This window comes from Poecilia latipinna, unplaced genomic scaffold (assembly GCF_001443285.1).
Source record: "Poecilia latipinna isolate Pla-1442-1.1 unplaced genomic scaffold, P_latipinna-1.0 Scaffold1222, whole genome shotgun sequence".
NCBI classification, from domain to species: domain Eukaryota; kingdom Metazoa; phylum Chordata; class Actinopteri; order Cyprinodontiformes; family Poeciliidae; genus Poecilia; species Poecilia latipinna.
Genome location: NW_015113838.1, coordinates 80,898 through 105,850, shown reverse-complemented (window position 1 = coordinate 105,850; position 24,953 = coordinate 80,898). Strand labels below are relative to the sequence as shown.

At 39.6% G+C, this 24,953-nt stretch overlaps 3 protein-coding genes across 5 annotated transcripts; all 3 read right to left on the bottom strand.

The window, feature by feature from the left end:
* Positions 1 to 268: 268 nt before the first annotated feature.
* On the bottom strand, positions 269 to 8,215 carry LOC106960738 (ubiquilin-1). Its single transcript, XM_015054007.1, has 11 exons — positions 7,951 to 8,215; positions 7,696 to 7,838; positions 6,366 to 6,490; positions 5,999 to 6,261; positions 5,662 to 5,829; positions 5,428 to 5,575; positions 5,150 to 5,271; positions 4,771 to 4,854; positions 4,447 to 4,562; positions 3,642 to 3,804; positions 269 to 3,073 (listed from the first exon to the last, which is right to left on the bottom strand). The coding sequence occupies exons 1-11, from the start codon at positions 8,080 to 8,082 to the stop codon at positions 2,930 to 2,932; spliced, it is 1,608 nt and encodes a 535-aa protein (XP_014909493.1). The 5' UTR covers positions 8,083 to 8,215; the 3' UTR covers positions 269 to 2,929.
* A 770-nt stretch (positions 8,216 to 8,985) lies between these two features.
* Positions 8,986 to 14,938, bottom strand: gkap1 (G kinase anchoring protein 1). 2 transcript variants are annotated; one of them, XM_015054005.1, is made up of 12 exons: positions 14,684 to 14,929; positions 14,123 to 14,394; positions 13,125 to 13,283; positions 12,781 to 12,858; positions 12,187 to 12,322; positions 11,992 to 12,014; positions 10,919 to 11,080; positions 10,670 to 10,756; positions 10,229 to 10,292; positions 10,071 to 10,141; positions 9,906 to 9,983; positions 8,986 to 9,447 (listed from the first exon to the last, which is right to left on the bottom strand). In XM_015054005.1, the coding sequence occupies exons 2-12, from the start codon at positions 14,378 to 14,380 to the stop codon at positions 9,406 to 9,408; spliced, it is 1,158 nt and encodes a 385-aa protein (XP_014909491.1). In that variant the 5' UTR covers positions 14,381 to 14,394; positions 14,684 to 14,929; the 3' UTR covers positions 8,986 to 9,405. The 2 variants fall into 2 exon arrangements, with proteins under 2 accessions (XP_014909491.1, XP_014909492.1); XM_015054006.1 differs by lacking the exon at positions 12,781 to 12,858 and having other exon boundaries at positions 14,684 to 14,938.
* Positions 14,939 to 15,383: 445 nt separating this feature from the next.
* LOC106960726 (kinesin-like protein KIF27) lies at positions 15,384 to 24,853 on the bottom strand. 2 transcript variants are annotated; one of them, XM_015053979.1, is made up of 15 exons: positions 24,229 to 24,853; positions 22,997 to 23,191; positions 21,006 to 22,018; positions 20,764 to 20,907; positions 20,448 to 20,624; positions 20,131 to 20,351; positions 19,609 to 19,727; positions 19,351 to 19,497; positions 18,891 to 19,078; positions 18,401 to 18,454; positions 18,110 to 18,280; positions 17,826 to 18,017; positions 17,518 to 17,745; positions 16,577 to 16,775; positions 15,384 to 16,489 (listed from the first exon to the last, which is right to left on the bottom strand). In XM_015053979.1, exons 1-15 carry the CDS (start codon positions 24,527 to 24,529, stop codon positions 15,969 to 15,971), a joined length of 3,870 nt encoding a protein of 1,289 aa, XP_014909465.1. In that variant the 5' UTR covers positions 24,530 to 24,853; the 3' UTR covers positions 15,384 to 15,968. The 2 variants fall into 2 exon arrangements, with proteins under 2 accessions (XP_014909465.1, XP_014909466.1); XM_015053980.1 differs by having other exon boundaries at positions 19,351 to 19,470; positions 24,229 to 24,851.
* Positions 24,854 to 24,953: the final 100 nt, after the last annotated feature.

The window sequence follows — 24,953 nt, the reverse complement described above, 5'->3', positions numbered from 1 at the left end:
TGAGGTTTAATGCTCGTATGTCCTGATCCGTCCTGGTTTAACCACAAAGCTGATTGAGTCCGACGTAAGTAACTTTAATTCTTACAGATTCCATACATTTTAAGATTTTTAGAGAAGTTCAGAGGTTCTTGACCATCTCGTTAATTACAATGTAGAAGTTCACACTTTGCAGGATGGGAAATCATTAAACACAGGTCTCTACTAGACATCTTTCTCATTTAAATTTTAAAATTTACACGACGTTCGTTTTAAAATATATATTTTAGAGTTAATCGAATTAAACTTCAAATCTGTTGTCAGAAAGTTAAGAGAATTAAATCTCAAATATTTGTTCTAATTTCCACTGGAAAGCGTTTGAAATAAACAGCAAGTTCATCTTTTTGAAGATGAACATCAAAAAGCAGCAACCAAATTTTGAAGGTGCATTCCTCACATTTAATAAGACCAAAGACGACTGCAGATTCAAAGCACACAGGTGAACGGCAAGTTTCTGTCTTCTCGCTAGCAAGTCGAAACTTTGTAACCTCATTTGTCAGGTCTGCTGGTATCTTCAGAAGACACACTCTGAGCGAGAGAGCGCTCCACTCCATACTGAAGAGCTGTTTCTGTGCCATGACTCATCTTCAAACCTCAACTTGAATATTTTTGGAGCTTCTAATCCAGAAAACCCCCTCAGCTACTCCCATATCTCTCACCCTCACACAGCTGGAGATTAAACCCCCTCCGTCTGGCAGCCATAGAGAAACTCAGGCAGGTTGTCAAGTGGAGAACACACACACACGCAGGCGTGTGTGTCGAGAACGCGTCGAGAACGCGTCATGCTTGTCAGGAAGCTGAAGATCTCAGAGCGACTCTTGCACATTTAGGATACACTTTAGGTAGACATCAACTTTTATTGTTAAACAAAATAAGGTTGCTTCTAAAGGTGGCATTAAAATGCGTTTTGTATGTTTATTTAACCATTTAAACTGTGAAGTTAATGATTTCTAAATCAAGCATTGCAGATAAATATGAAGTTATTAATTAACCTGCAGTGCTGTTTAAATCCCAGACCAAAAAAAAAAAAACTTAACAAAAAGGCAAACAAAACTGCCCTCTAGTGTTTAAAGTTAGAAGGTTTTCCAATCTGTAGAGATCACAACTTATCAAAAGTAGATATTTTCCAGAGCCTTTTTGGAAGCCAGAAACAAAAGTTACTGCAGGTATTTTGAGAAAAAGTAAACAAAGTCACACAGCTACCGTAATACATTTACCTGTTCGGTTTTGAGTGACTGATTAAAACATTAAAATCAACCGTAAAACAACAAAAATACAGCTCTCTTTTTTTGGAAATAAAACAGGGATGTTATTTTGGAAACAACCCCTTGAGTTGATATTGGTTAAATAAGACTAACAGAACTGCAACAAATACAAGTATGTTTCAACTTCAGTTCTTTAAAATTTCATCAAAGGGAATGAAAGAATAAAGCTGGTAATGTTTGATGATGTGTTTAAGACAAAAAAAACTGAAATATCTCACAGTAACAACGTTTTGAGAAGAATTATATTGTAAACAAAGTTATTTTTTTCCTTGTTGGACAAGAAAAATAAATACATCAAAGCATGTTTTATTTAGAATGTTACATTTACTATTGTTTGGGAGGGATGTGTACATTTAATATCAATAAATATATTGACATTAAATGCCAATTTTAACAACACTGAAATAAATATATTTGTAAAAAAAAATCTATACAAACAGAAGAGAAGATATTTTAAAATAAATTAAAGTTCTGGTGTACCCCCAGCATATCTTCCCGCTTTAAATGGCTCAAACTTTAGGCAGTTATCACATCAGGTGCACACAAGAGATCATTACTCATCAGCTTTTGAGTCTGCAAAGGGATTATTATTATTTTTTTTTTAAAGTCTCAAAATAATTAGAAATCAGCCACTTCAGTGTGTAGAAGACAGTCAGAAAGTTCAGGACATTAAAATGAACCAGTAACATGTTCAGGAGTGGCCATCCAAACAGGTTGGCCCTGAGAGCAGAGCACAAGATGCTCGAGGAAATCTCTCAAAGTGAGAAGTGGAGTAAAGAAGCTAAAGAAGCACCTCACAGAAGTTGTTTCAGCTAAAACAAGCAAGACTATTACGGTGTCCTAACTTTTTTCTCAGTTAGAAAACAAGTTTGTGTTTTGCTTAACGAGGGAAAACCATGTTCATTTTTATTAAGTGCAATTAAATATCTTTGTTTCTATTTGAATAAAGAACAGCTAAATGTCGACATGTGCACATTTGTTAAGAACCTGAATGTTTAGATAGCCACACCTGAGTCAGTCTGTGATTAACACATGTGAACAACCTGGGTGTGTCGGGACACGCATCACCACTTGTTGAGTTTGAGGTTTAATCTGTTAAGACTGTGAAGCATGTGTGAACTTACAGGACATCTGCCTGGGCGAGAGACGGTGACCAGGAGGCAGCAAAGCAAAGAGGCATCACCGTGTGCCAGACATTCATAATAAATCACCTGCTTTTAAATATTGATGCAGACGCTATGAATCTACTGCATGTAGAGTAGAATCGAAGCATCAAAGCAGACTTTTTTTTTTTTCTCCACTACAAACTCCTATTTTTCTGCTAAATAATTCATCTGGTTCCTATCAAACACTCGGTTTGTTTACTAAAATATGAATATGTGGTGTAGATCCCTGCCATAATTCAGTTAAATACTTTTTGTTATTTTTTTCCTGTGAGTTCTGGTTTAGTCAGCGCCTATAATCTACATCTGCACTGTTGCTCGGTTGTGTTGGTGGATACATGTTTCTACCAGTGATTTATCACTATATTAGATGACACTTTGTGTTTAAATATGGCTTACAATTACATCTGCTTTTTTTTTTTTTTTTTTTTTGTAATTCACTTGTTAATAACTGATAATTAATTGTTAAGGACTGAGCAGGTGTAGAGCAGAGGACAGGTCTCCTCCTGAGCTGATGAGGGCCTGAAGGTTTGCCTTTCTGTCCCTGAAGCCCATCGAGTTCAGCTGCTGCAGCTCCTCCTGGAAATCCTCCTCTTCCTCATGACGGACCTGACAGGTAACAAAATCAAAACCATTTGAAGTTCTTGTGACTGAATAACTACAATCTGTACTGTAATTTCTTAATGCAGTCTGAATGTTTGGTGACACAATGCATGTCTCTAAATCATTAATGCATTTTTACATTTTTGCACATTGTACATAGTGGAGTAAGGATGAAAGGAGTTATTATAACAGGCTTATTTGACCAATAATCTTGAAGAATTGTTTTGTTATTTTATTATCTCAATTTAAAAATGCTAACAACCAGAACAAGGAAACCGGTTGCATAGTTGAATTATGTAGCTGGTTGGAGTTGATGAATAGGGCAAACTGGATAAAAAAAACATCTGGGTTGCTCACACGAAATCTCATTAAAACATGTTAAGATCTGTGGTTGTTAACTGAAAAGAGGCATAAACATTTTTGGCGAGACATTGTAGAAACATCCATTTAGCAAATACTAACAGTTGCTAACAATAACATTTTGGTTATTTAAGGGACTTATGCTTTCTAATATTACAATTTTACACGTAAAAAGAGTTAAACAATTTTAGTCACCAGGGAATCAGTGAGTTACCCCATCGTTGGTGTTAGCCAGTGCCTTTAGCATCTGATGTACAAACTGCTCCTGCAGCTGCTGCTCTGTCAGTGGGGCGTCCTGAGGACGGCAGCCAGTCTGGTTGTTCAGGCTGGGATCAGATGGGTGCTGAGCAGAACCAGCACTGGTTCCAGGTCCCGCACTGCCAAAAAGATACATTGTTGAAAAAGGTCATTTCAGTTTCAGACTTTTATGTATATAAGACATGATCATTTAAATTAATGGATTACATAAATTAGGATAGATAAATAAGTCTAGCTTAGCTTTAAAATTAAATTGACTTACTCATTATGAATTGAAAATATATTTGTACCTACTTAAGTGGATGTTTATTTTTGACTTGCAATCAGACTTTAAGGTTTTCTTACAGAATACTAAAAACTTCGGAACAGTGACTCATGACAGGCTCTAACCAACTACTGAAATTCCAGTTTTCATATCAAAACTCTTTAAACATTTTACTTTCAAGGGAAGTAATAGAAATTGTAACAATATTTTCAATTTCATTGCCTAAAAGAACAATGGACACATTTCTTCTTCTTTTTTTTCTTCTCTCGTATCAATGAGGGGGAAAACATTGAAATACAAATAAACAAATTAAATGTACAAATTAAAGATGGAATTTAATACTTAGTGTGGAAAATTGAGACTTTTCAAGAATTGTTAAATTTGATCATTTTCTTTACAAGTTTTGAAGTTTTAGTGAAAACCCTCTTAATAAGACATCCGTTTTACTTTAGTAACTCATGTAGAACAAATGAAATGTTTAGACATTTTTGCTCACACTGGCATGAGGAAGGGAGTATCTGCAGCCAGAGTCTGCAGCCCCTGTTGGATCTGTAGCAAAGCCTCCATTGCTCTGGGGTTCAGCATCATGGACAGCAGCTCTCCATTCTGCATCTATAATGCATTGAACAATAATAAATAACATTTTTGAATCAGAGATAGCTGAATGTTTCATATGGCGGTATGGCAAGACCAAACTCTTTCCATACCACATCTATTTTAGTGACAAATAAATATTAATTACAAAAAAAAAAAAAATTTGGTATCTGTCAAAAATATGAAGAATATAATATTACAATAACCCTGGAGTGAATAAACAAACCTGCTTCAGAAAGAGAGGAATGTGCTGCCTCATCTGCTCCTGCAGCTGAACATTTCCTGAGAGCAAGGGATGGCTCAGCAGCATCTGAAGCAACAGGAAATACATCAGCACTGAAGTTTCTCAGCTCCTCAGGAGGAAGGAATGATTTAAAGTCATGGTTAAAAGAGCAATGTGTGGGGATTTAGTGACATCTAGTGGTGGAACTACATGTCGCAGCTGGAAGAGGATAAATCTGGAATCATCTATGTTCTTGCATAAACGGTGGCAACCTGTTCTTTAAGTGGTGAAGGATAGAAAATGACTTTTCCTGAAGTAACAACAGATAATAAGTCTTTACTTTAAGTGAAAAAACAAAAAACTAGACCCATCCACGCATCACCTGTGCAGCAAAGTCCGGGTTCTGGCTGAGACAGTTCAGAACACAGTTGATGTGCGGCCCAGAGAGCAGAATCTCCGTCAGACCCGGACTGGCTGTGATCTCCTGCAGGAGCGACTGCAGACCTGAAGGCAGCAGCCACAGTATGTACATATATCACATTTCAGATATTTGATATTTAACCTTCTGAGAAATGCTCAGGACTGAATTGAGATTATGATTTCCTACAAATCATCCACACTTTATGCATAAGTTGACTGGATTCATGCACATTTTCTTACCTGCATTAAGAGAACCGGTAATGGGAGAAGCAGTCAGCTCTCTGAGGGAATCTGTGGAGTCAGGGGACGGAGGTGATGTTGGGCTGGTTCGTCCTCCTGGTCCCTGGTGACTCTCGCATGATGTAGTGAGTAATGGAAACATTGTTTTCTGAAAGACCAGAGGCACCAGAAGCAAACCTCTGATATAACCAATGAACTATGTTAAATATCCAATCGTGACCTTCATTGCTTTACCTGAGTCTGTTTAATATCCTGTTGCTGCATTTTTGCGTCATTTGTCTGAAAGACATGCAGAGCAGTGTTTGCAGGGTTATCCTGCACCATGGGCACGTTTTCTAAAGCTCCGTCTTCTTTTTGTATCACCTCTTCTGTCATTTCAGGCTCCCTGATGAGTCCCAGCGGCTGGAGAGGAACAAAGGGAGATGTGATGTTTGAGGCACACCACAAAGGAAGAGAATCTTTCCACATTTGAACTTATCTAAGTTTAAATGTGAAAGGTACAATAATAGAAATACCACTCAAACAACTTGCAAAAAAAAAACAAAAAACTGTACCTCAAACACACACTCACCTGCTCTATGGCATCTGGGTTGTTCAACATGTCCTCCACCTCAGGGTTTGTTGTCAGGAGCTGTTGAATTTGAGGATTCGACGGAGAGCGTTGTCCTGTTAGCGGAGGGCTGGAGGTGCAGAGGGCATTCTGCACCAGTGGGCTGGCCAGAACACGGTGCATCAGTTCTGGGTCACTCGGTAACTCGCTCTCCATTTGGCTCCAGAGGGCAGTAAGAAAGCTGGATCTGCTGTTTTCCGAGCCGAGACTGTCCAAACCCTCGGCTGAGACAAGACGGAACGAGAAAAAAGACAGAAGGACTTGAAAACACTGGAGAGCAGGGGGGGGGTAGATGACTGGAGAGACATGAATGTTTGACAGGTTTTACCTGAGCAGAGTGGAGAGGTGGGAGTTGGTGTTTGGTTGGGCTCTGGGTCAGGAACAGCTTTTAGCTCTGACCCATCAGGTTCTGAAACTGGATCACTGGAGGTCCGAGTCGATGAAGGTTCAGGCCTAAGAAAGACGAACTGAGTTTATACTTAAACCTGATGTATGTACTGAAAAGCCCGTCTTATAAAAATAATTTCAGTGAAGCAGTTATCCAGTAAAAATCTGCTTGTTTGGGGACAAAAAACCCCCCATTAATAACCAATTAGATCTAATAAAAATTATTTATTGTCGTCTTATTTGCCAGAATAAAAATAAAATAACATTTCAGTCGTGCTCTGCCCACACACAGTCAACAAATTTCAGATAACAGGACGATGTCTTGAAAAGAATCAGTTTCCCATTCAGAATCAGAGTGACTCATTTTAAGAGCCTTTTCCGATGTGTTCTTCAAATCTGAGTGCGCCTGCTTATTTCAAATTTGATTCATTTTGTTTGGTTATGTCCCAAATTTCTTCAATGTAAAAATGGACTGCGTCAAGTCGTGTGAGAAAATATCTTGGCCCGCTTGTTACATCATGATTTAACTGTAACAACTTTTCTGAGGAATTAAGAAAACATTTACCGTAAATAAAACTTGTATGACGACAAGAAGTAGGCAAAAGAATCTGAAAAAGCGATGCATCAGATCTCAATCAAAAGAAATTCAAGAGTATATATATATATCAGTCCAGCGTACACAGCATTTAAAGAAATTACATCATTCTGACAGTAGGCTCTTGTTAAGCTAAGTGCATTCCTGCATTGTCATTTATTTCTCCAAAATGCATGAACATTTTGGAGGCGGTGAAGTGATTTGGAGCTGCTTTTCGGCTTCAGGACCTGGACGACCTGCATAACTGATGGCTAATGCCAAGTGTGGCACAACTACTGGTTATTTTATGGAGTGTATGCTTCTTAGATTTGAAATAAAATCCTTTATTTCAAGGCTCTGTGCTCACGTTCAGACAAAAAGATGCTCTGGGTGATGAGCCATACAGGCACATATGAAAAACCCTGACAGATTAGTCTGACAAGTCAAGGCATTGGACGTCTTAAGAGTATCGAGCGAACAGTATTTTACAAAGGAAGAGTCGCCTCCACCCTGCACTGCAACAATAAATTACAACCGAAACACCGCAGATACACCATCTTAGCTTATCGACGTCTTTAAAACACTTGTAATTGTTTCTATTTTGTAAAATCGCTACAAATTTGTCATCCATTATGTATTTCATAATATAACTATAACTTTTCATCACTGATGTACTGATCGTCGCTGCGCTTCGTACCTTCGGATCACGCAGAGGCTGATCGATCCTTTCTGTTCTGTAAGGTGACTCATGAGTTCTGCCTCCCTGAGGACCCGTCCGGAGAGGAGCAGCACCAGCTGCTCTGCTGGGACACGCAGCCGCTCCGACAGACACCGTTTCAGCTGTGCGCACACACAAAAACACACACACACACACGCCAAAGCAATGACAGCTTAGTTTGAGGATTGCACTAGGCCGTCTGCAGACGACAGAAACAGTTTCCAGCTTCCCGACCTGTGTGACGGTGCAGTTTCCTCTGACGGTGAAGGCTCTGCTCTCCGAGGCGCTTCTGAGGACGACGTGGGTCCTGTCCGACCTGAGGGGGGTTTCAGGGTTTACAGGTTTATCTTTCACTGCGTCCGACATCTCAGATTTGTTCGGGCAGAGGATGAGGATCAAAGGCAGACCTGGAGCAGTCGTCTCAGAGTGGGGAGTGTGTGTGTGTGTGTGTGTGTGGATGACTCGGCAGAAGGTTGTGAATATGTGGGCCAGCTGGAACTGCACAGTCAGGGCTGTACTCTCCCTATGTGAGCAGCTTTTATTAAACCCTAATCAACTTAAGAAATGTAAAGAGTACCTGGAAATGCTTAATAGCAAAAGATTTTACCTTTACATTCTCTGTCAAAAATTAAACATAAAATTTTTAACAAACCATTACACTTTTACAAGAATACAGAACATTTTTTTTTACTAGTTGGTCTCAATGAAAAAGCTCGCTGTTCTATCATTAGTTTTTGTCTTTAATTTCTTTTTTTGACTATTTTTAATTAGGAGGATACATTTTTTTTATGTAAAAAAAAAAAACTTCATAAACTAAGTACTTAATTTAATTCTTCGGGTTTCTCTGGTTTGCCCGTTAAAGTTGGAAATCCTGACCTCATAATCTAACATGGCTGCTTTGCATTGGTGACAACAGCGGTAGAAAAAAATGTTTTAAATAAGCTTAAAAATTGTATTCCGATAAATCCTTCACATTACCTTTGTGAATGTGTCAGTCATGTTATAAACTATGAAATGAAGAGAAATAAATTTTTACCAGCACTCATTACTGGTTCACTTCCATCCGCTTTAGTTCAAAATAGGAGTTTTAAAAATCTTTTCTCTGCAATTAATAGACACCAGTGTTTCTCCTGAGTATCATTAGACAACGCTCAATATCATGAGTGTTTCTAGAACACTTTGAGAACCATGGTTTCACAATTTAATTTTTTTTTTTTTTTTTTTTTGAAAATGTAAAAATATTAATGTTTTTAAAAAAAAACCAAAAAACTCACTGAAAAAGTATTTTATTTTACTTCACAGTGAGCAAGAACAGCCTACCACCCCCATTAACGTATATTTCAATCTGTCAATTTGGCATCAGAATCCATGAAAAGAGGCACACAGCTTTTGGAGCATTGGAGATGCTGCGGCTCTGCAGAGCAACCGTTTCCAAAAAGACTTTGAACTCAGTTAAAAAAAAAAATAAATAAATGTCACTTGGTTGTTTAATACAGCATGCCACATCTGGAGTATATTCTGTGCATTTAATGGGACATGCAAGCTGACGGTCAGACTATAAAAAGTAAAATAAAAATAAGAGGGGAAAAAAAATGAAATAAAAATAGAACCTTAATAATCAGCATCACTTTTTTAATTTGTTCATTTTTCTTATTTCTGTTCATTTTTTTCTTCCTCCTTCAGAAATCTTCATTGATCCACTTCAGAGCCTTTCTTCCCTTTCTTGTTTCCCTGCAAACCAGAAAAAAAAAAAAGAAAAAAAGAAAACCCACATAATTACTTTAGGATGATGGTAGAAATTAGTTTACATAAATATGCATTTTTCTCCATGATTCAAGTGTAGGATAAAAACAAAGAGGTGAACACATAAAGAAAAGACAACTGAGGAACATGCACCGTTAGCCAGCGGTCGGTCCATCAATAGATTTACATTTATGCGAGTCTAAATGTTTCCAGTTTGCCTGTAACTTTCCTACTGGTACACCTGAATTTCCCCAGTGAGGAACAATATGAGGTTTCTGTCTGAGGTTTGTAATCTATTATAGATCGCACCTAAACGAGCGATTGGGTTTTCTAATGACCAGTGTGAATTATTACAGGCACTAAACTCAGAGCTCAGCTCCTCCTCTGCATGTAAACATGTCGCCACACAGAGAAGTGAAACAAAACACAATCATCTTTGTCCTCACCTGATGTTTGGGTTGCTCTGATTGGAGCCCTTTAACTTTTGATCTTTCTTGTTCAAGAGCAGCATGTAATAATGTTACCTGAGTAAAAGAACAAAGAATATTATTTATGTCTACAGAAATGCACAACCGTGCGAGACAACCAACATTGGCCTCTGCGTGACAAACCTGTGAGGACAGTTCTTCTTTGATGTGCAACAGCTCTTCTACCTGCAGAAGAATCTCTGCTTTGTCTTTCACTACAAAAAGACATTGATCACGTTATGAAACAGGAGGCCGAGCAAGTGGAAGCTGAGGAGTGAAAAGGATTGCGCTGATAAACTCACTCTCCCCCTGTTGGAGCATCTTAAGAAGTTGGGAATTCCTCGCTTTCACCTCTTTGTATTTCACCTGTAAAGTTGAGATGTGAGCAGAATCGGTGGTTAGTGATGAGTTCAAACAGGGAGAGATGCAAATAAAGGCTCCTGATGTGATACGGTGCAACTGGATTCATTTAAACTGGAGTAAAACATGGATGGTCCTAATTTATTCCTTTATAGTTCAGTATTCAAGATTTTTTATAATGATTTATTTGTCTCTTCTAAAATCACCTTACATAAATAGTGATATTTACAATGTGAAACAATTATAAAGCTAATTTGTACCAATCACACAATAGTGTATTAGTTTGCTTTGTTGTGTGTTATCCAAATAGCAGACGTCTGTGAAGTGAAAAGTTTTTCTAGCTCATTCAGAGCAACGGCAGTCCAGCCGTTTCCATGTCTGACCTCCCACTCTGAGATGGTCTTCTTCAGTTTCTTAATCTCCTGGTCCTTTTTCTCCAGCTCATATTTCAGCTGTTCTGCCCGCGGATCCTACAAAACAACAATTCAACATTTGACACACGAAGCGCAATATGTGTCAAGTTCACCTGAAGGGAATACACATCAAAAAGAAATGAGTCCTTTCTTAAGTTACATGTGGCTATAATAAAAAGATGAAAGCATATTAGTGCTTCTTTCCACATCTACCCTCACCGGTTCGTGTTCTGTGGGTGTGTTGACTTCTTGACCCGGGCTGTTCACAAACTGCTCAAGTCTTTTCTCCCTCTGGATAATCCGACTCACATCATCTTCTACTTTGTTAAAAAAACGTTCCTCCTGTCCGATTCCTGGCGCTATGTTTGTCCCTCTGGTTTCCTGGAAATTATGTAAAAGATTCGAAGCTATAAGCACTTTGTAACACAACGGTCCACATGAAGACACACAAGCTTCTGTTTTGTTTATTCATGCTGAGGACAAAGCTATTCGCTCTGTCGATGGTATATAGTAATTATAAAATGTGCATGGCATAAATGAGTTGCTGCAGAATGAAGTAGTTTATTATGCTGCATAACTAAAACACTCGGTGTGGTCAGGCTTTGAATGGATGGATCCTTGAGATCAGGGGTCCCCAAACTTTTTCCTGCGAGGGCCACATGACTGTTCCCTTTTCTGGTCGGGGGCCGGTCTTAGTTTTTCGAGAAAGAAACCTTAGAAAAGTTTTGTTGGTGGGTAGGTAGGGGGATTGGATTACTGCCGACGACATATTCGCGTTTGTAGATAGATTTTTACCCAGAATGCAAATGGAAAAAAACCGTGAGTGAAACGGTGACTGGTACTGACTAGTATATATTCCATTGAGGGAAACTAAGTTTCATATCTGCTCAAGAGCCCCCCTGGTGGTTGAAGAAAAATCCACATATATATGAAAAAAAAACACTGAATGCTCTCTGGTATTGTTCAGGGGGCCGGACCAAATGAGGAGGCGGGCCGAATCCAGCCCGCGGGCCGTAGTTTGGGGACCCCTGCTTTAGATAAACTAAAGTGTCCAAATACATATTTTTCCACGTGGTTACTTAGTTTTTCTATTTTTATTCAAAGCTGAGGAAAACAAAATCCAATATTGTTTTAGACCACACAATGCAGGAATCCTGTCAAAAAAAAAAACAAAACAAAAAAACTGTCTACTTTTTATTTTTTTTTTTAAACATTAATTAAGGGGTTAAAAAATGTTGGTGATGGTCAGACAATTATTGAGGTAAATAAATAAAAAATATCTTCTTTCTCACCTCTTGTTTTCTACTTAATTGATCTGCAACAACAACAACAAAAAACAGACGTCAGTAAAAACAATCATAACATTTTGTGAAAACTTTATCAACTGCATGAGCGTTTCTTTTGCACCGAAAACGTTAGTTGCGAGTTTAACATAAAAGTACAGCCGTATGAAAAGATTTTGCAAGCGATGAACCAGTTTATCCCACCAGCAGAGCCTTCAGCTTGGAAGTCCTGCAGAGAAACCGTCTTTTTGTCTTTCGCCTGCTGATTTTTCTTTTTGTCCTTCTTCCCGCTGCCCTCTTTCCCTCCTCGTGACTTTGGCGAAGCTACGTTTGTGTTGCTCTGCTGACACAAACACATCATTTGCCTCTTGTTGATTCATTTTTATGGTTTTCATACCAGTAATCTGTGGTGTTTATTACTGCCAGTAGCGATTAATTTAACTCGGATGAACATAAATGACCAATTATTCATGTCAAATGATCACCATGTTTTACACTGCAGACTCAAAGAGGCTCTATGCCTAATAATTGGTGACATACGTTGTTGTTTTTTTTACTTTAGCAATTTTAACAGCCTTTGCATTAAAATTGACTTATAATGCATTCCTGTCTGAACATTGCTTTAAAAAAAGTATTTATTCTTCTTGACTGTTTTCAGATTCTACCATGTTATAACTACAAACTTCAGTTTGTTTTAGAAAATAGTAGTGATACCCTTCTTCTAGATCTTTAAGCTGTGAAATCTACACCTGTTTCGAGCATTCATCAGTTATTAGTATGTGAATGCAGTTTATGTACCTGTTTATGTTGCTCATACTCCAGTTTACTTAGAATCAAGGCCTTTTCCAAATCTGCCTCATACAGCTCTGTGGTTATCTACAGAAACACGGAAAAGAAGGTTATGTTAACCTGAACTTAGGGGAAAAAAAACTAACTTCTTAGCCCTGACAGAGCAGTTTGTCATATAAATATTAAGGACAAGTATACTTCGTTTAACAAATGTACTCTTTTATTGCAACAACGGAAATCCTTTAAAAGTGTTCACTGCAGAAGCTTCTCTATTGCTGAGGAAAAGTTCAACTCCAATAAGCATCAAGTGTGTTTCCAAAATCAGGGCACAGTTTCAAGTCATTTTCTCTAACCTGTTCGTCTCTCTGTTTCCACTGTTGCCAGCCCTCTGAAGGTAAGCTGTGGTCCACTGACGCCGGGCTCAGGAGGTCGCTGGCTATTCCTGACAGCGTCATGCAGGGCGGAGGGCCACAGGACTTCTGGGGAATCTTCTTGAAGGCCAGATTACGCAGCTAAAGCAAAGACAGACAAAACATTTATCCAAAATGTTTCAGAAACTGAAAGGTCATTTGTCTCAATTAATGATAACAAAGTTACCAATCCACATTAGGAAGGGTTGTTAGACATTTAAGAAGATCTCAAATGAATTTGAAATAATCAATTCCCTTGTCCAAAAAAAAAACAGTAGACAAGCATTCATTCAATACAACGTGTTAAGGTCTAGCTCTAGCTGTTCAAGCAATTTCTAAAGGTAGACAAAAAAAAAAAAAAAAGATGAAAGAAGTTTCCAAATCCCTGCTGTCTTGCTGCAGACTGTGATTGCACAAGTCAAGTTAAACTTTGATGGAAGGTGTTCAAGGAGGAAAACTTTGAAAAGAAAAACATGGAGGGCGCGGACTAAAGTTTTCCAAAGATAACACGGACAAAGTTCATCAACCAAGACAAATCAGTTATTTCCCAGGGATAAATAAGAAAGATGTGGATTTTTTATTATTTTTTTTATTATTTTTAAACTCAACATTTAATTAAGTGTCCTAACTTCATTTCACATGACTGTTGGCCTTTGTGTTGTGATTCAAATATGTGATGACAATTTAACTGGTGCTACAAGTACAAAAACAAACAAAAAACAGAATAAACCTAATTTTTTAAAAACATTTCCTTCGAGAACTCTTTATTGCTTTGCTTATAGAGTGAAGGTCATGTTTTCAGGCAAGAATACACCTGCCTGTGGCTGAGGAGCAGTTTCAGTTCCGGTTAAATGAAACAAAGATGGAGCAGTCAGACGCTCAGCTCTATAGCAGATTAATAAGAAGAAAAAAATGGGGGCATGGCTGGCAGACTGTCTCACCTCGTTCGCCTCACTCTGCTGCTGCTCCTTCTTCTTCTTTTTCTTATCTTTCTTCTTCTCGCTACCCTGACCACCTTTAGCCCCTGACCCCGTTGTTGCTCCTGATTTCCCCTGTCTGGACTTCCCGGAGGAATCCCTCCCGCGTTTGGTGTTGGACTTCCCCGGCTCGGAGGTTTCCGAGTCCGAATCTGAGTCAATCTGGAGCAGGGCGAACCGGGAGGCGGTGGTGGGGACAGTGATCATTGCAGACGATGCCATCACGTAACGGGAAACTAAATCACAAGAAATGGTCCCATTAAAAATAAGTATTAACATGAAATAGTTATGCATGTTGTGGAACGATGTTTATACAGTCCTGAAAAATATCCGCCTAAATCTTTATTCATAATGAAAATTACAATCACAGCAATTTTCTTCAACTCTGCCGATAGTAACAATCTGCTGATGGAAGCAGCAACGACACAACCGAGCTAGCAGGTTTTTGTTAGCGTACTAACAAGTGTAAAAAGTCGACAAAACCGTCACACGCTCAGGCTAAGCCTTTGTTTGTGTTACACTCACAGAGCTGTGTTGCAGAGACAACGGTGACAAGAGAAGTTGACTAAAAGTACTTCTTTCTACGTCTTGAGGGAACTGAGCTGCGGTTGGTTGTGCTACTAGCGATTGTCTAACTCGGTACGGAAGCCCAGTGGTTCTAAACAGCACGAAACTACATTTCAACTGGTGCTGGCCTCCTCCGCTTCGACCTTAAAATCTTAGTGTTTCCTTAGATATTGACTGATTAAAAATACTAAAAATGAAAGAAATAAAATGTCGTAACATTAACATTGTAAATATGTAAGAAATTGTAACAATTGTGTACATGTTGTTAGTCTATCCCAGTATTTATTTATTTACAAATTGTGTGAGTTCTGAAGGTTATCTAAAGGTAAGCTTTCTCCAAGATTTAAAAAATAATTTGCAAATCTGTCACTTGCAATCATCCAATTGGAAATTTCTAAAAGGTTGACAGCTGTGAAAATCTAACCAGTGGTGAGTCTCTAATGCTGTCCATCACAGGGTAACATAGAGACACACAATACAGACACACACACACACACACACACACACACACACACAACTATGGACAACTTAGAGACCTATTAACCTGATATTTTTGCACTATGGAATTAAGTCAGAATACCCAGAAAGAACCAATGCATGCACAGGGAGAATCTGCAAACTCCAAGTGGAAAGACCCCATAAAAGACAAAACAGTCCATTGTGATTCTTACAGCTTTTAATAAGTTAGTAAAAAAAAAAAGATCAACATAAATACATAAGTTTTTATTAGGAATGCATAAAAAGAAGAGCTAATTATATAGTGAAACGAAGGGAAAACATATAATGTGTGGTAACTATGAGACTTTCAACTGTAAAGTGCTGAGCTTTGCCTCGTTAACCTAATTTAACACATTTACAAATACGTGTTTCACATTTAGCATTTAAATCCAGCTTTGGACAAGAGCTTATAATTATGTCTCCCAAATAACGCACAGGGATAAATCCTCCTTCTAATATGTAGTGCTGTACAATATTTAATTGAATTAACAAATAATAATTTAAAACAAAAACTTTCACTTTCATATGAAATCAACCCAAACATGTTAAAATATTTTTTTCAGATAATGAATTTTTACCATTTTGAATGTTTTATGATCTCACTTGAAAATTGTACAATACTACTAAAAAATGAACAACATATTTAGTGAATCTTTTTTTTAAATCAGTCATCTACAAAATAGAACCTTTAATATAATCCACTCAAAATCTGCCGCAAAGTTAGCAGACAGAAAATAAAGCAGAATCACGTGTTTCTGGGCACTTCTATAGAGTCCTCCATCATCGACTCAGAGCTTGAATTAACGACAGATTGGTGCCTCCTAGTGGCAGCACCAAGGAGCTGCAGGTCAGCTGCAGGAATCTCCCTCAGCTCCCTGCGACACAGTTTGACAGGTGTCATTTCTAAACTAGCCTCAGGCTGACCTCTTGTATACCTTCCATGGGACTGTGTGAGTGATGGCTTGACTGGTTTAGATTCTATTTCCTCTGCATATATTTTTGTGTATGTGGTGGAAATGTGTGTTGTCTCTCCCTCCTCCTCGCAGTGTGCTTTGGGTTCATCCGCACTTAAAGGTAAGTGAGTGCCCTGCCTTTCTCTGCTCTCTTGTGTGTGTGAGGACTGATTGTCATTGTAGGGAGCATCACTTAGAAGTTCTTTGAGCTTCCTCTTCAGCTGCCGACTGGAGCTTTTGTAGAAAAACAACTCTTTCTCCAGGTGCTGGACTCTGTCTTGTATGGCTTGTTGTGCCTCTCCTGACATCCCCTCTAAATAACCAGAAACACATGAACGATACAGAAGGAAACATGAGTGAAACAGTAAAATTCACAGAAAATATCACCAGTACTCCTCACCTTTAAGTTTCTGTAGCAGAAGCCGAACATTGCTTTGGTGTTCTCTGTGTTGCAGGGTGAGCCTGCGGTCTGCGTCCAGAGCAAAACGCTGCATGGCTGCCTCCATCTCCCTAAGTGCTGCTTCCTGCTCGCCGGCATGAAGCTCCAGCTCTTCACACTGCAAATGTAGACGACGCTCTGCCTCTCGAAGACAAACAACCTGGAGTTGTTGACGACAGTGGTGGTTTAGTACAGCAAAGCAGAGGACAGAATAAATGAATGTGAATTCGAGGCATTAAAGAAACACAGTGCGCACACAGGCTGGGACAATGACAACATGCTGTAAGGACAGTCCAGAAAAGTTAAAACATATCTTAAATCTATCCAGAATCAGAATTTTAGGTGTTAAACAACTCCTCAACACACAGTTACTGAGTGGCTTAAAAGGCTCTTGAAGACTCTAGCAACAGTCTGCAACTTTTGATTCTCCCCATGACTTTGAATTAGGCTTTTCACCACAATCTCATTTAAAACGCAGTAATCTCTGTTACTTGTGGATCTCTTATTAAAAAAAACAACAAAAAAAACAAAAAACTTTTTCCTTCCACTCAACTTTCCATCAGTGTGAATCTATACAGTGCTCTGTGAACAGCCAGCTTCTTTAGGAATGACCTTTTGTGACATGTTCTCTTTATGGATGCAGTGTGAGACTGACTGTCAAGAAAGCATATGGGTTTTCATCTGCTATAAGCAATAATCATCAAAATTGGCAGAAATAAACACAGTTTCTGTTTTTACATGTATTACTGAATTACTCAAGCAAATTAAAATATATGATATTTTATTTTAGTGAGATGCAGGGTGTCAAACAGCCCTGTTGGAGGGAATTTAGCCCAATCTATGCCTTAAATATTTTACATGTAAAGATAATTAAATATATGATGAAGATAATTTCCTCTTGCCTTGTTGAAATATTTGATCAACAGCTCTATGGCCTCAGGTAATGAGAGCTTCTTCAGCTTCCTGGTAATGTCACAGTGCTGAGCGGGTTCTGTGTCTTTGGACTCGAGCAGAGGCGAGTTTCCGATGAACAGGTGCTTCTGCCGCTCCTGGATGGAGTTGTTTTTAAATTCAAGAGCCGCATCTAGAGCCTCAACAGCTTCCTCCAGCTGGATGAGGGAATGCTCCTCCTATACAACAAGCATAAATCAAACAAAATGAAAAATAACGTAAGGAGCATAGAGAAAAATCAAAACATGAAATGTCTTACCTCCACAGTGAGCACTCTGTTGTCCCTCAGCTGGGCTTCCAGAGTGTCTCTTTTCATCTTCAGCATGTCTCTCTCTTTCTCCAGCTCCCTGACTGTAACTCCTCTGGTCTTTCTCACGCTGCTCTGACTCTGAAGCTGCTCTTCCACAGACTCCAACTGAACAGACACTTGCAGCAAGTCCCGACTCAAAGCCTGAATTCGGAGAACACGTTAAAGAAAAAAAAACAATTCCAGCTTTGAAAACGCACTTTTACAAATGGATTGTGCTGGAAGCAGAGGCCGACCTGACTGGACTGCAGCATCTTGATGTGCAGTTTGTTTTTCTGTTGGACACAGGCCTCTCTGTGCTGCAGCACCTCCACTTTCCTCTTCAGCTCCTCTCCCAGCTCCTGCAGCTCTGCTCTCTGGTGAATGGCCCGTTCCTCTTCTTCTTCAAGCCAACTACTGTCATGAAGCTACATTAAGGAAATGCAAGGGCGAAAGAAAGAAAGATGACAAAAGAAGATCAGCTTCTGTTTTATCTTACAAGAAGATAATTGTGTCTAAGAACAAATAATGTCTGTTTAATACTTTACCATTCTGTTTGTTTCCACGGGAGAGTTTTCAGGAACAGATGAACTCTTTAAACCCTGAACACAAGAACACAAAATACTTCAATTAAGAAAAAAGTTGATCATTACACCACGACGCAATGATGGCCTGCAAAAATTAAGTGCTTTTGTATTTTAAATTATGAGAAACTGAAATTCTTGGTTAATAAAACAAACTATAAAACACTTAACAGTGCAAGAGTTAAATGCGTAATGAATAATTACTTAAAAATACTGATAAAAAAAATAAAATAAAAGTTATTCTCATCAACCACAAAAAATACAGTGAAGCATGCCTAGGTGGGCCCCATGTGGGGGAAAGGAGGGCTGATATATGGGTACCATATGGGTTTGTCCACGGGTTCCACGATGGCCCCACATGGGTTTGCCCATGTAGGGCCACAGCCCACATGGGCCCTAAATGGACAAACCCATGTGGGATCCATATGGCCTGCCCTCCTTTTCCCCACATGACCCTGTTTCGATGGGGTTTTCTGCTGTTGGTCTCGTCCAGCTCCCTCAGGCTGCTCTGAAGCCTGGCTCTCTCCAGCCTCATGCTCTGCAGGCTGCGGTAGACCTCGGCTCGGACCTGCTGGCTCTGCATGGAGAGTCTCTCCAACACGTTTCCCATTTCACCTCTGTCCACTGCTTGGATTTTTCTTTCTGTTGGTAAGAAACAATTGATTTTCAGGTTTATTTATGTTATTAAAAAAAAAAAAAAAAACCTGTTAACTTATAAATCTATTTAAACACGTTCAGACATCAAGTTCATCTTATTTACTTCCTGATAGTGTATCTGAGTCAGTGTTAACCTTGAAGTACTAATCAAACCTTTTTAAAGACTTAATAAAGCCCAGAAGGGTTCAATTCCAAACCTATTAGAACCTTTTGTTCCATTTCTCTACATACAGCAACATAAAACCATGTTAACTCACCAGTTGTGTCAAGTTCTTTGATGAGCTCCTCCTTTAAGCGCATGCTGACCTTCAGTTCATGGATTCTTCTTTCAGCAGTGTTGGCTCGCCTTACCTTCTTCACAGCGTTTTCGTTTATGTCTGATAAGTTGGAAAAGGAAACGGCTTCTGGGTACAGTTTATGTCAATGGGATAGTTGAGCAGAGAAACCAGAAAGGAGAGGATGGCACAAACTGTGTAAACTGAAAGAATGTAAAATAATGAACACATAAAGTATACCTTTGACCAAATAAGACTCTGGTACTGCTGTGTTTCCGTCATACATTTCCAGTCTAGTGCTTTTGGGTTTCAGCAGCAGTCTCTTTTCCCAGCTTGTCCAGGTCCGATTTAAAGGAAGCCTAAAATAACAAAAATAATATTAATAGAAAATTCAGATTAATTTGATGCTTTTAGAGAAAACTGCAGACCAAAGGGTCACGGAAAACATATTGAAAGTAAAATTCCACTAATGTGGCCAAAAATATTACTATTGGCCAGTAGACTTTTAATTGAGTGCATCGGGAAGTTATGAGATCCACAATTTTGTTCATCCAAGCAGGGACCCAGTGTGTCTGCAAAGTTTACACTCACACTGATACTGCGATACTAATTCAGTCAAACAACGATTCTCCCTTTTTTTCCTCACTGGAAAAATGGTATTAATAACATCCTCACTTCTAGGCATAGTACCTGTAACTATAAATGTTTATAGATCTTTTTTACGGTAAACTGCATAAAAAGCTGTATAGTAAAGGTTCTCACCTAAATTCTGTCCTGCACAAAGATCTTTCCGTTTCTGCCTCCTCCTCTTTTGTCTCCTCCTCATGATTATTTTGAGTTCTTTCCTTGCTTTCGACCTGTTGTGTAATGAATGGACAGTAGACCTTATCTTTTTCCTCGATCTCAGCCAGAAGGAGATGACCACGCATCCTAAAAGCTGTCATCACCCTCTCCAGCGAACAGGTGGGTGGACTGGAGTGAATCTACAAACACAGCAAATCAAACAAAAACATATACAGACATGGCGCATGCAACAGATAAAACACACACCCATATCCATTTAGGATTAAATGCCATACCTTTCTGGATGGCCTGTGCAGCAAGCTGTGTGTGATTAGAGGAACACTCTGGGGTCTTGTGCATGAGTTCCCAGAAGGCCTTGCTTCTTCGGTTGCCCCTGGAGTCATCCCACGAGCAGCCACGAGGCTGCTGCGAAGGCGATCAATCAGAACCTGCTGACTCACCAGTTGTTCGGTCTGAAAATCAATACAAAAATATGCATGTGGAAGAAAATTTTTTATTGTCAAAAGGATTTTTTTGACAATAAAAAAAAATCCTTGAAATACCAGAAGGCATTGAAAGCAGGCCATTTAACTCCCTGCTCATTCTTCTCACCTGTATTCGAGAACGCTCCTTCTCTTCCTCTGTAGCTAAAACTCGGTTTCTTTTCTCTTCAAGCAGTTTCTCAACTTCTCTTCGAATCCGTCTCAATTCTTCATCTTTTTCCTCCAGAAGTTGCTTTTTTTCTTGGAGGGCTTCCTATGGAGAGAGAAAAAAACTTATTACTTTAAGGAGTGGACTATAATGCACATGCATACTTTAAATGTAACTAAACCAATTCCCTTTTGTCTTTTTACCTGACACTTGCGGAGTTCCTCTCTCAGGTTTAAATTGGTTACATGGAGCTGGTGGTCCCCAGCCCCCTCTGAGCAGTCTGTACTGCCTGTATGATGTGACTGGCTGACAGCTGCCAGTCTCTCCTGCCATTCTTGCAGTCTCTGCCTGAACAAAACACTTGGAAATGCTTTGGACATATCTGCAAGCAAAGATGCCGCTTCCTTTGCCAAGAACAGATACTGTGCAGCTGTGTCTTGGTTCAGCCTCTTATCCAGTATGGACGCTGTAATCTGACTGGGCTGTTTGAAACCATCCCCATCTCCACCTCCACCCCTTGTTTTCTCCCTTTCCATCTCCTTCATGTCCTTCTCCTTCTCTTTCAGAAGCTCTCTCAGGGTCTGAACTTCATACACCAGCTCCTCCAATCGTGTCTCGGCAGGTTGGCAGGTTTTAGGATCTGATTTAACATCTGTCAGAGAGAGTGCTCGTCCCGGACAGTTGCGGATGTGACGGGCCCTGGATGCGAACTGAAGAACATTCAAAGTCTCCGCAAGGAAGTGGTGGGACGGGCTCACACAGGCCACCATCACCGTGTGGGCGTTGCCTCCCAGGGAGTCCCGGAGGAGTCGCGTGATCTTGGCATCACGGTACGGCACATGTGGACTGCTGCAGCCGTTGCCGCGACGACTTCGCCCACGGTCGGAGAGGGCGCGAATAACATTGCCAAGGGCGAGCAGGCCAGTGTTGATGAGTGCAGACTCTTTGAATTGAGCTCCAGTGTTTCCAGTTTTGCTAGCTCGTTCTGAGCCCGCCAGGTCCACCAGGCAGAGTTTGGACGAGCGGACGGTCTTTAAGGATGGGTTGTTGTTGCTGTGAGAACGGATGCGGACCTGAAGAGTGAGGATCACATGAGAGCGACTGGAGTGCTCATTCATTCCCGTTGCACCAGTGTGACGCAGGGCGTTTCCCATCTCCACAGCACCGAGCAGCTCTTCAGCTGACGTGACAACCATCTCTCTGGCACCAATCACAACTGAAAACACAGTCAAAAAAATAAAATAAGACAGTTTTAACTAATGAGACTAGTGGAGACTGTGAACCGAAGGTGATAGAATAAGGGTATTACTGACAGGAAGAACTGTCTACCTTCTACAACTAAAATAAAAACAAGGCACGCCCGGGTCTTTACCAGGCTGCAAAATTAGTTACATTTCACTATATGAAAATACGCAACAATTCAAGTAATAAATCAATGTTTTGGAGGAGGGTAGGAAGGGAAGCACGCTTAAGCAAACCCACACAGTAAGTGGCAAAACAGCAGAGCAACTAAAAAAATAAAATAAATGTTATTTCAGAGCAGTATACAAAAAAAAAAAAAATGAAAAGATGATAACAAAACACCAAGTGTACCCAATGATTTAATAGCTTGTAGCTTGTTGTGCATTTTGAGCCACAATTTTAAGCAGATGTCTTCTGGAAAACGTTATCAGTCTCTCATCACTGACAAAAACTTTTCAGCCCCTCTTATTTTAGACATTGCTTCGATTCATTGCCGTAAAAATTCATGACTGTGGAGATTGCATAGGGTCCTCTGTCAGTGTATTTCATTGTCCAGCTTTATGACCAGGGTTAGGTGAACCTTCAGCAGATGACAGATTACCTTTAACATTCAGCATCCCAAGTGATGCCTGTGAAATCTGGGATATGGACTGTGTGGAAATCCCTTTTGGGTTACTGGGTCTTTCCTCACTGATATTCTGTTAACAAACACTCGTTTTCTCCACACCAACAAGCCGCCAAAATTTCTGTTTTTAAAATCACAGTATGTAAATCTTTTGTTTTCATTTACTGGCTGTTGAATTTAATCAAATTTACAACCAGGTAAAAGTCAGATTAATTCATGTCAATACACACAAAATCTTTGAACCAAACGAGTCTGTCATCTCTTCTTTCCATGAATGTATTCTATATTTTTTCTTTTGCCATATTTATAGGTCACAATTTTTTTTACCTGTGTTCCCCTTTTCATCATCTCTGATGAGAAGCTCTTTATGATTGGTGTTCATGTCCAACAGGTCCCGCAGTTCCTCTCTGTACAGCTCCATGTATGAAATCTGCACCGTTGCCTCAATGCTATCGTCATTCTTCCGCTTTGCCAGCAACAAAAACACATCCTCAGCTACACAGTCAATAATTCCTCCTTCATCTGCAAGAAGGTTTCAAAATATAGACAAAGATTTAATTTGAATATTTTGTCTGAAAGAATCAGAAATATGATACAGTTTTTGGTTTTATTTTTTTTGTTAAAGTGTTAATTATATATATAAAAAACTAAACAGGCCATATCCTATTCATTAAAAATAATCAAAAAGTTAATTTTATTCCAGTCAAAATTTTCTTTTATCATTCCACACACGGATATATTTCAAGTTTTTACTCATAACTGATACTCTTAAGCTTGTTAATTGCTTAGAGCTACTAAAAACCGAGTTTCTCTATGCTCCTTTTAGAGGAATTATTGTTTCAACGCGGTGTTGCACGGAAGCAGTCAGTGCCTCTGCAAAACCTAAAGCAGGTCTAGTTTACTGGTCAATCAAGCACAGAGATACCATGGGGATTAAACCATTAGTTAGTATTTTTTCTGCTAGTAAATGAAATATGTATGCCCATATATGCTTGTCAGCAGAGGGATGCAAAGAGGGCTCCAGCATATGCTAACTGCACTTTGGACTTGATAAAACACAGCAGACCAACAGAAGCATAACATGTCTCACAAAACGACCTTAAGCAATATGGGATCTGTGCCTCTCCATTTAGTCATGCCATGAAAACCTCCTGAATTCTTGAATGGGTTTTCTTTCACAATCCTCTAAAAGGCACTTCTGTTGCATAAGCACCTCTCTTTATCACACTTTTTTCTTCAGCGAAATTTTTTCATTAATATGCTTGGACACAAAACTCTGGTAAATAGGAATCTTCTTTTGCAGTGTGTTTTTTGTGGCTTACCAGTGACTATTTGCTGGACATGTGTCAAGTATGCAGTCTCCTCCATGATTACTGTGTCGAATTTCTGTATCAGATTATCTTATTTAATAGTGTATTTGAGAAAGTATTTGTTGTGTTTTCATTAGCTGTAAGGACATTATCATTCAAATAAACAGCAGTGAATACGCACTATGTGTAATACATTCATACTAAATTTCTCTTTCATTTGAAATAAATCGACTTTTTTTAATAACTTGCCTTTGCTCCCTCCGCCCAGTGTGTACGTCTTGCCAGACCCAGTCTGTCCGTAACAAAACACGGTAGCGTTGTATCCGTCCAGCAGAGACTCCACCAGGGGCTGGACGCAAGACTCGTACACTTCATCCTGGCTGGCTGTCGGTCCGAACGCGTGGTCGAAAGAGAAGAGGCGGTCCGAGCCGAGCCTCACCTGCCCGGAACCCGAGGGAACCACCTGGACGCACACTTGGTGCTGATGGAGGAGCTCTTTGCGGAGCAGGGGACGGATACGGACCGCCACCCGGACACAGACCTCACTCATGAGGCAGTAAAAGACCAATGAACTTACACAGGGTTTGACTTTTTTTTTTTTCTCACATCTAACCTCTGAGATACTTCAAAACTCTGGTTTCGAAATAGTTAATTGCTAATTCACTATTACTCGAAGAAAAAAAAAAAACAATTTAACATAGCTCGTGTTTAACTCTCGTGGTCGTTTCCTCTTAAGTTTCTAGTAACTTCACCTCTAAAGGTTTGTTGTCGATTTGGGTTACCCGGGCGACCGACGCCGCTGTGACGCAGCAGCCAAAAACCGGAAGAGGCGTTCAAAGATGGCACTGGACAGCTGCCGCGAGGGCAACGGCGCCATCTATTGAATATAAAACTGAATCTACTAATTTCATAAAACTTTGGCTGATGACTTCAGGTTTCAACAAAGGACACATGAGATACATTTTAGTGCAAGG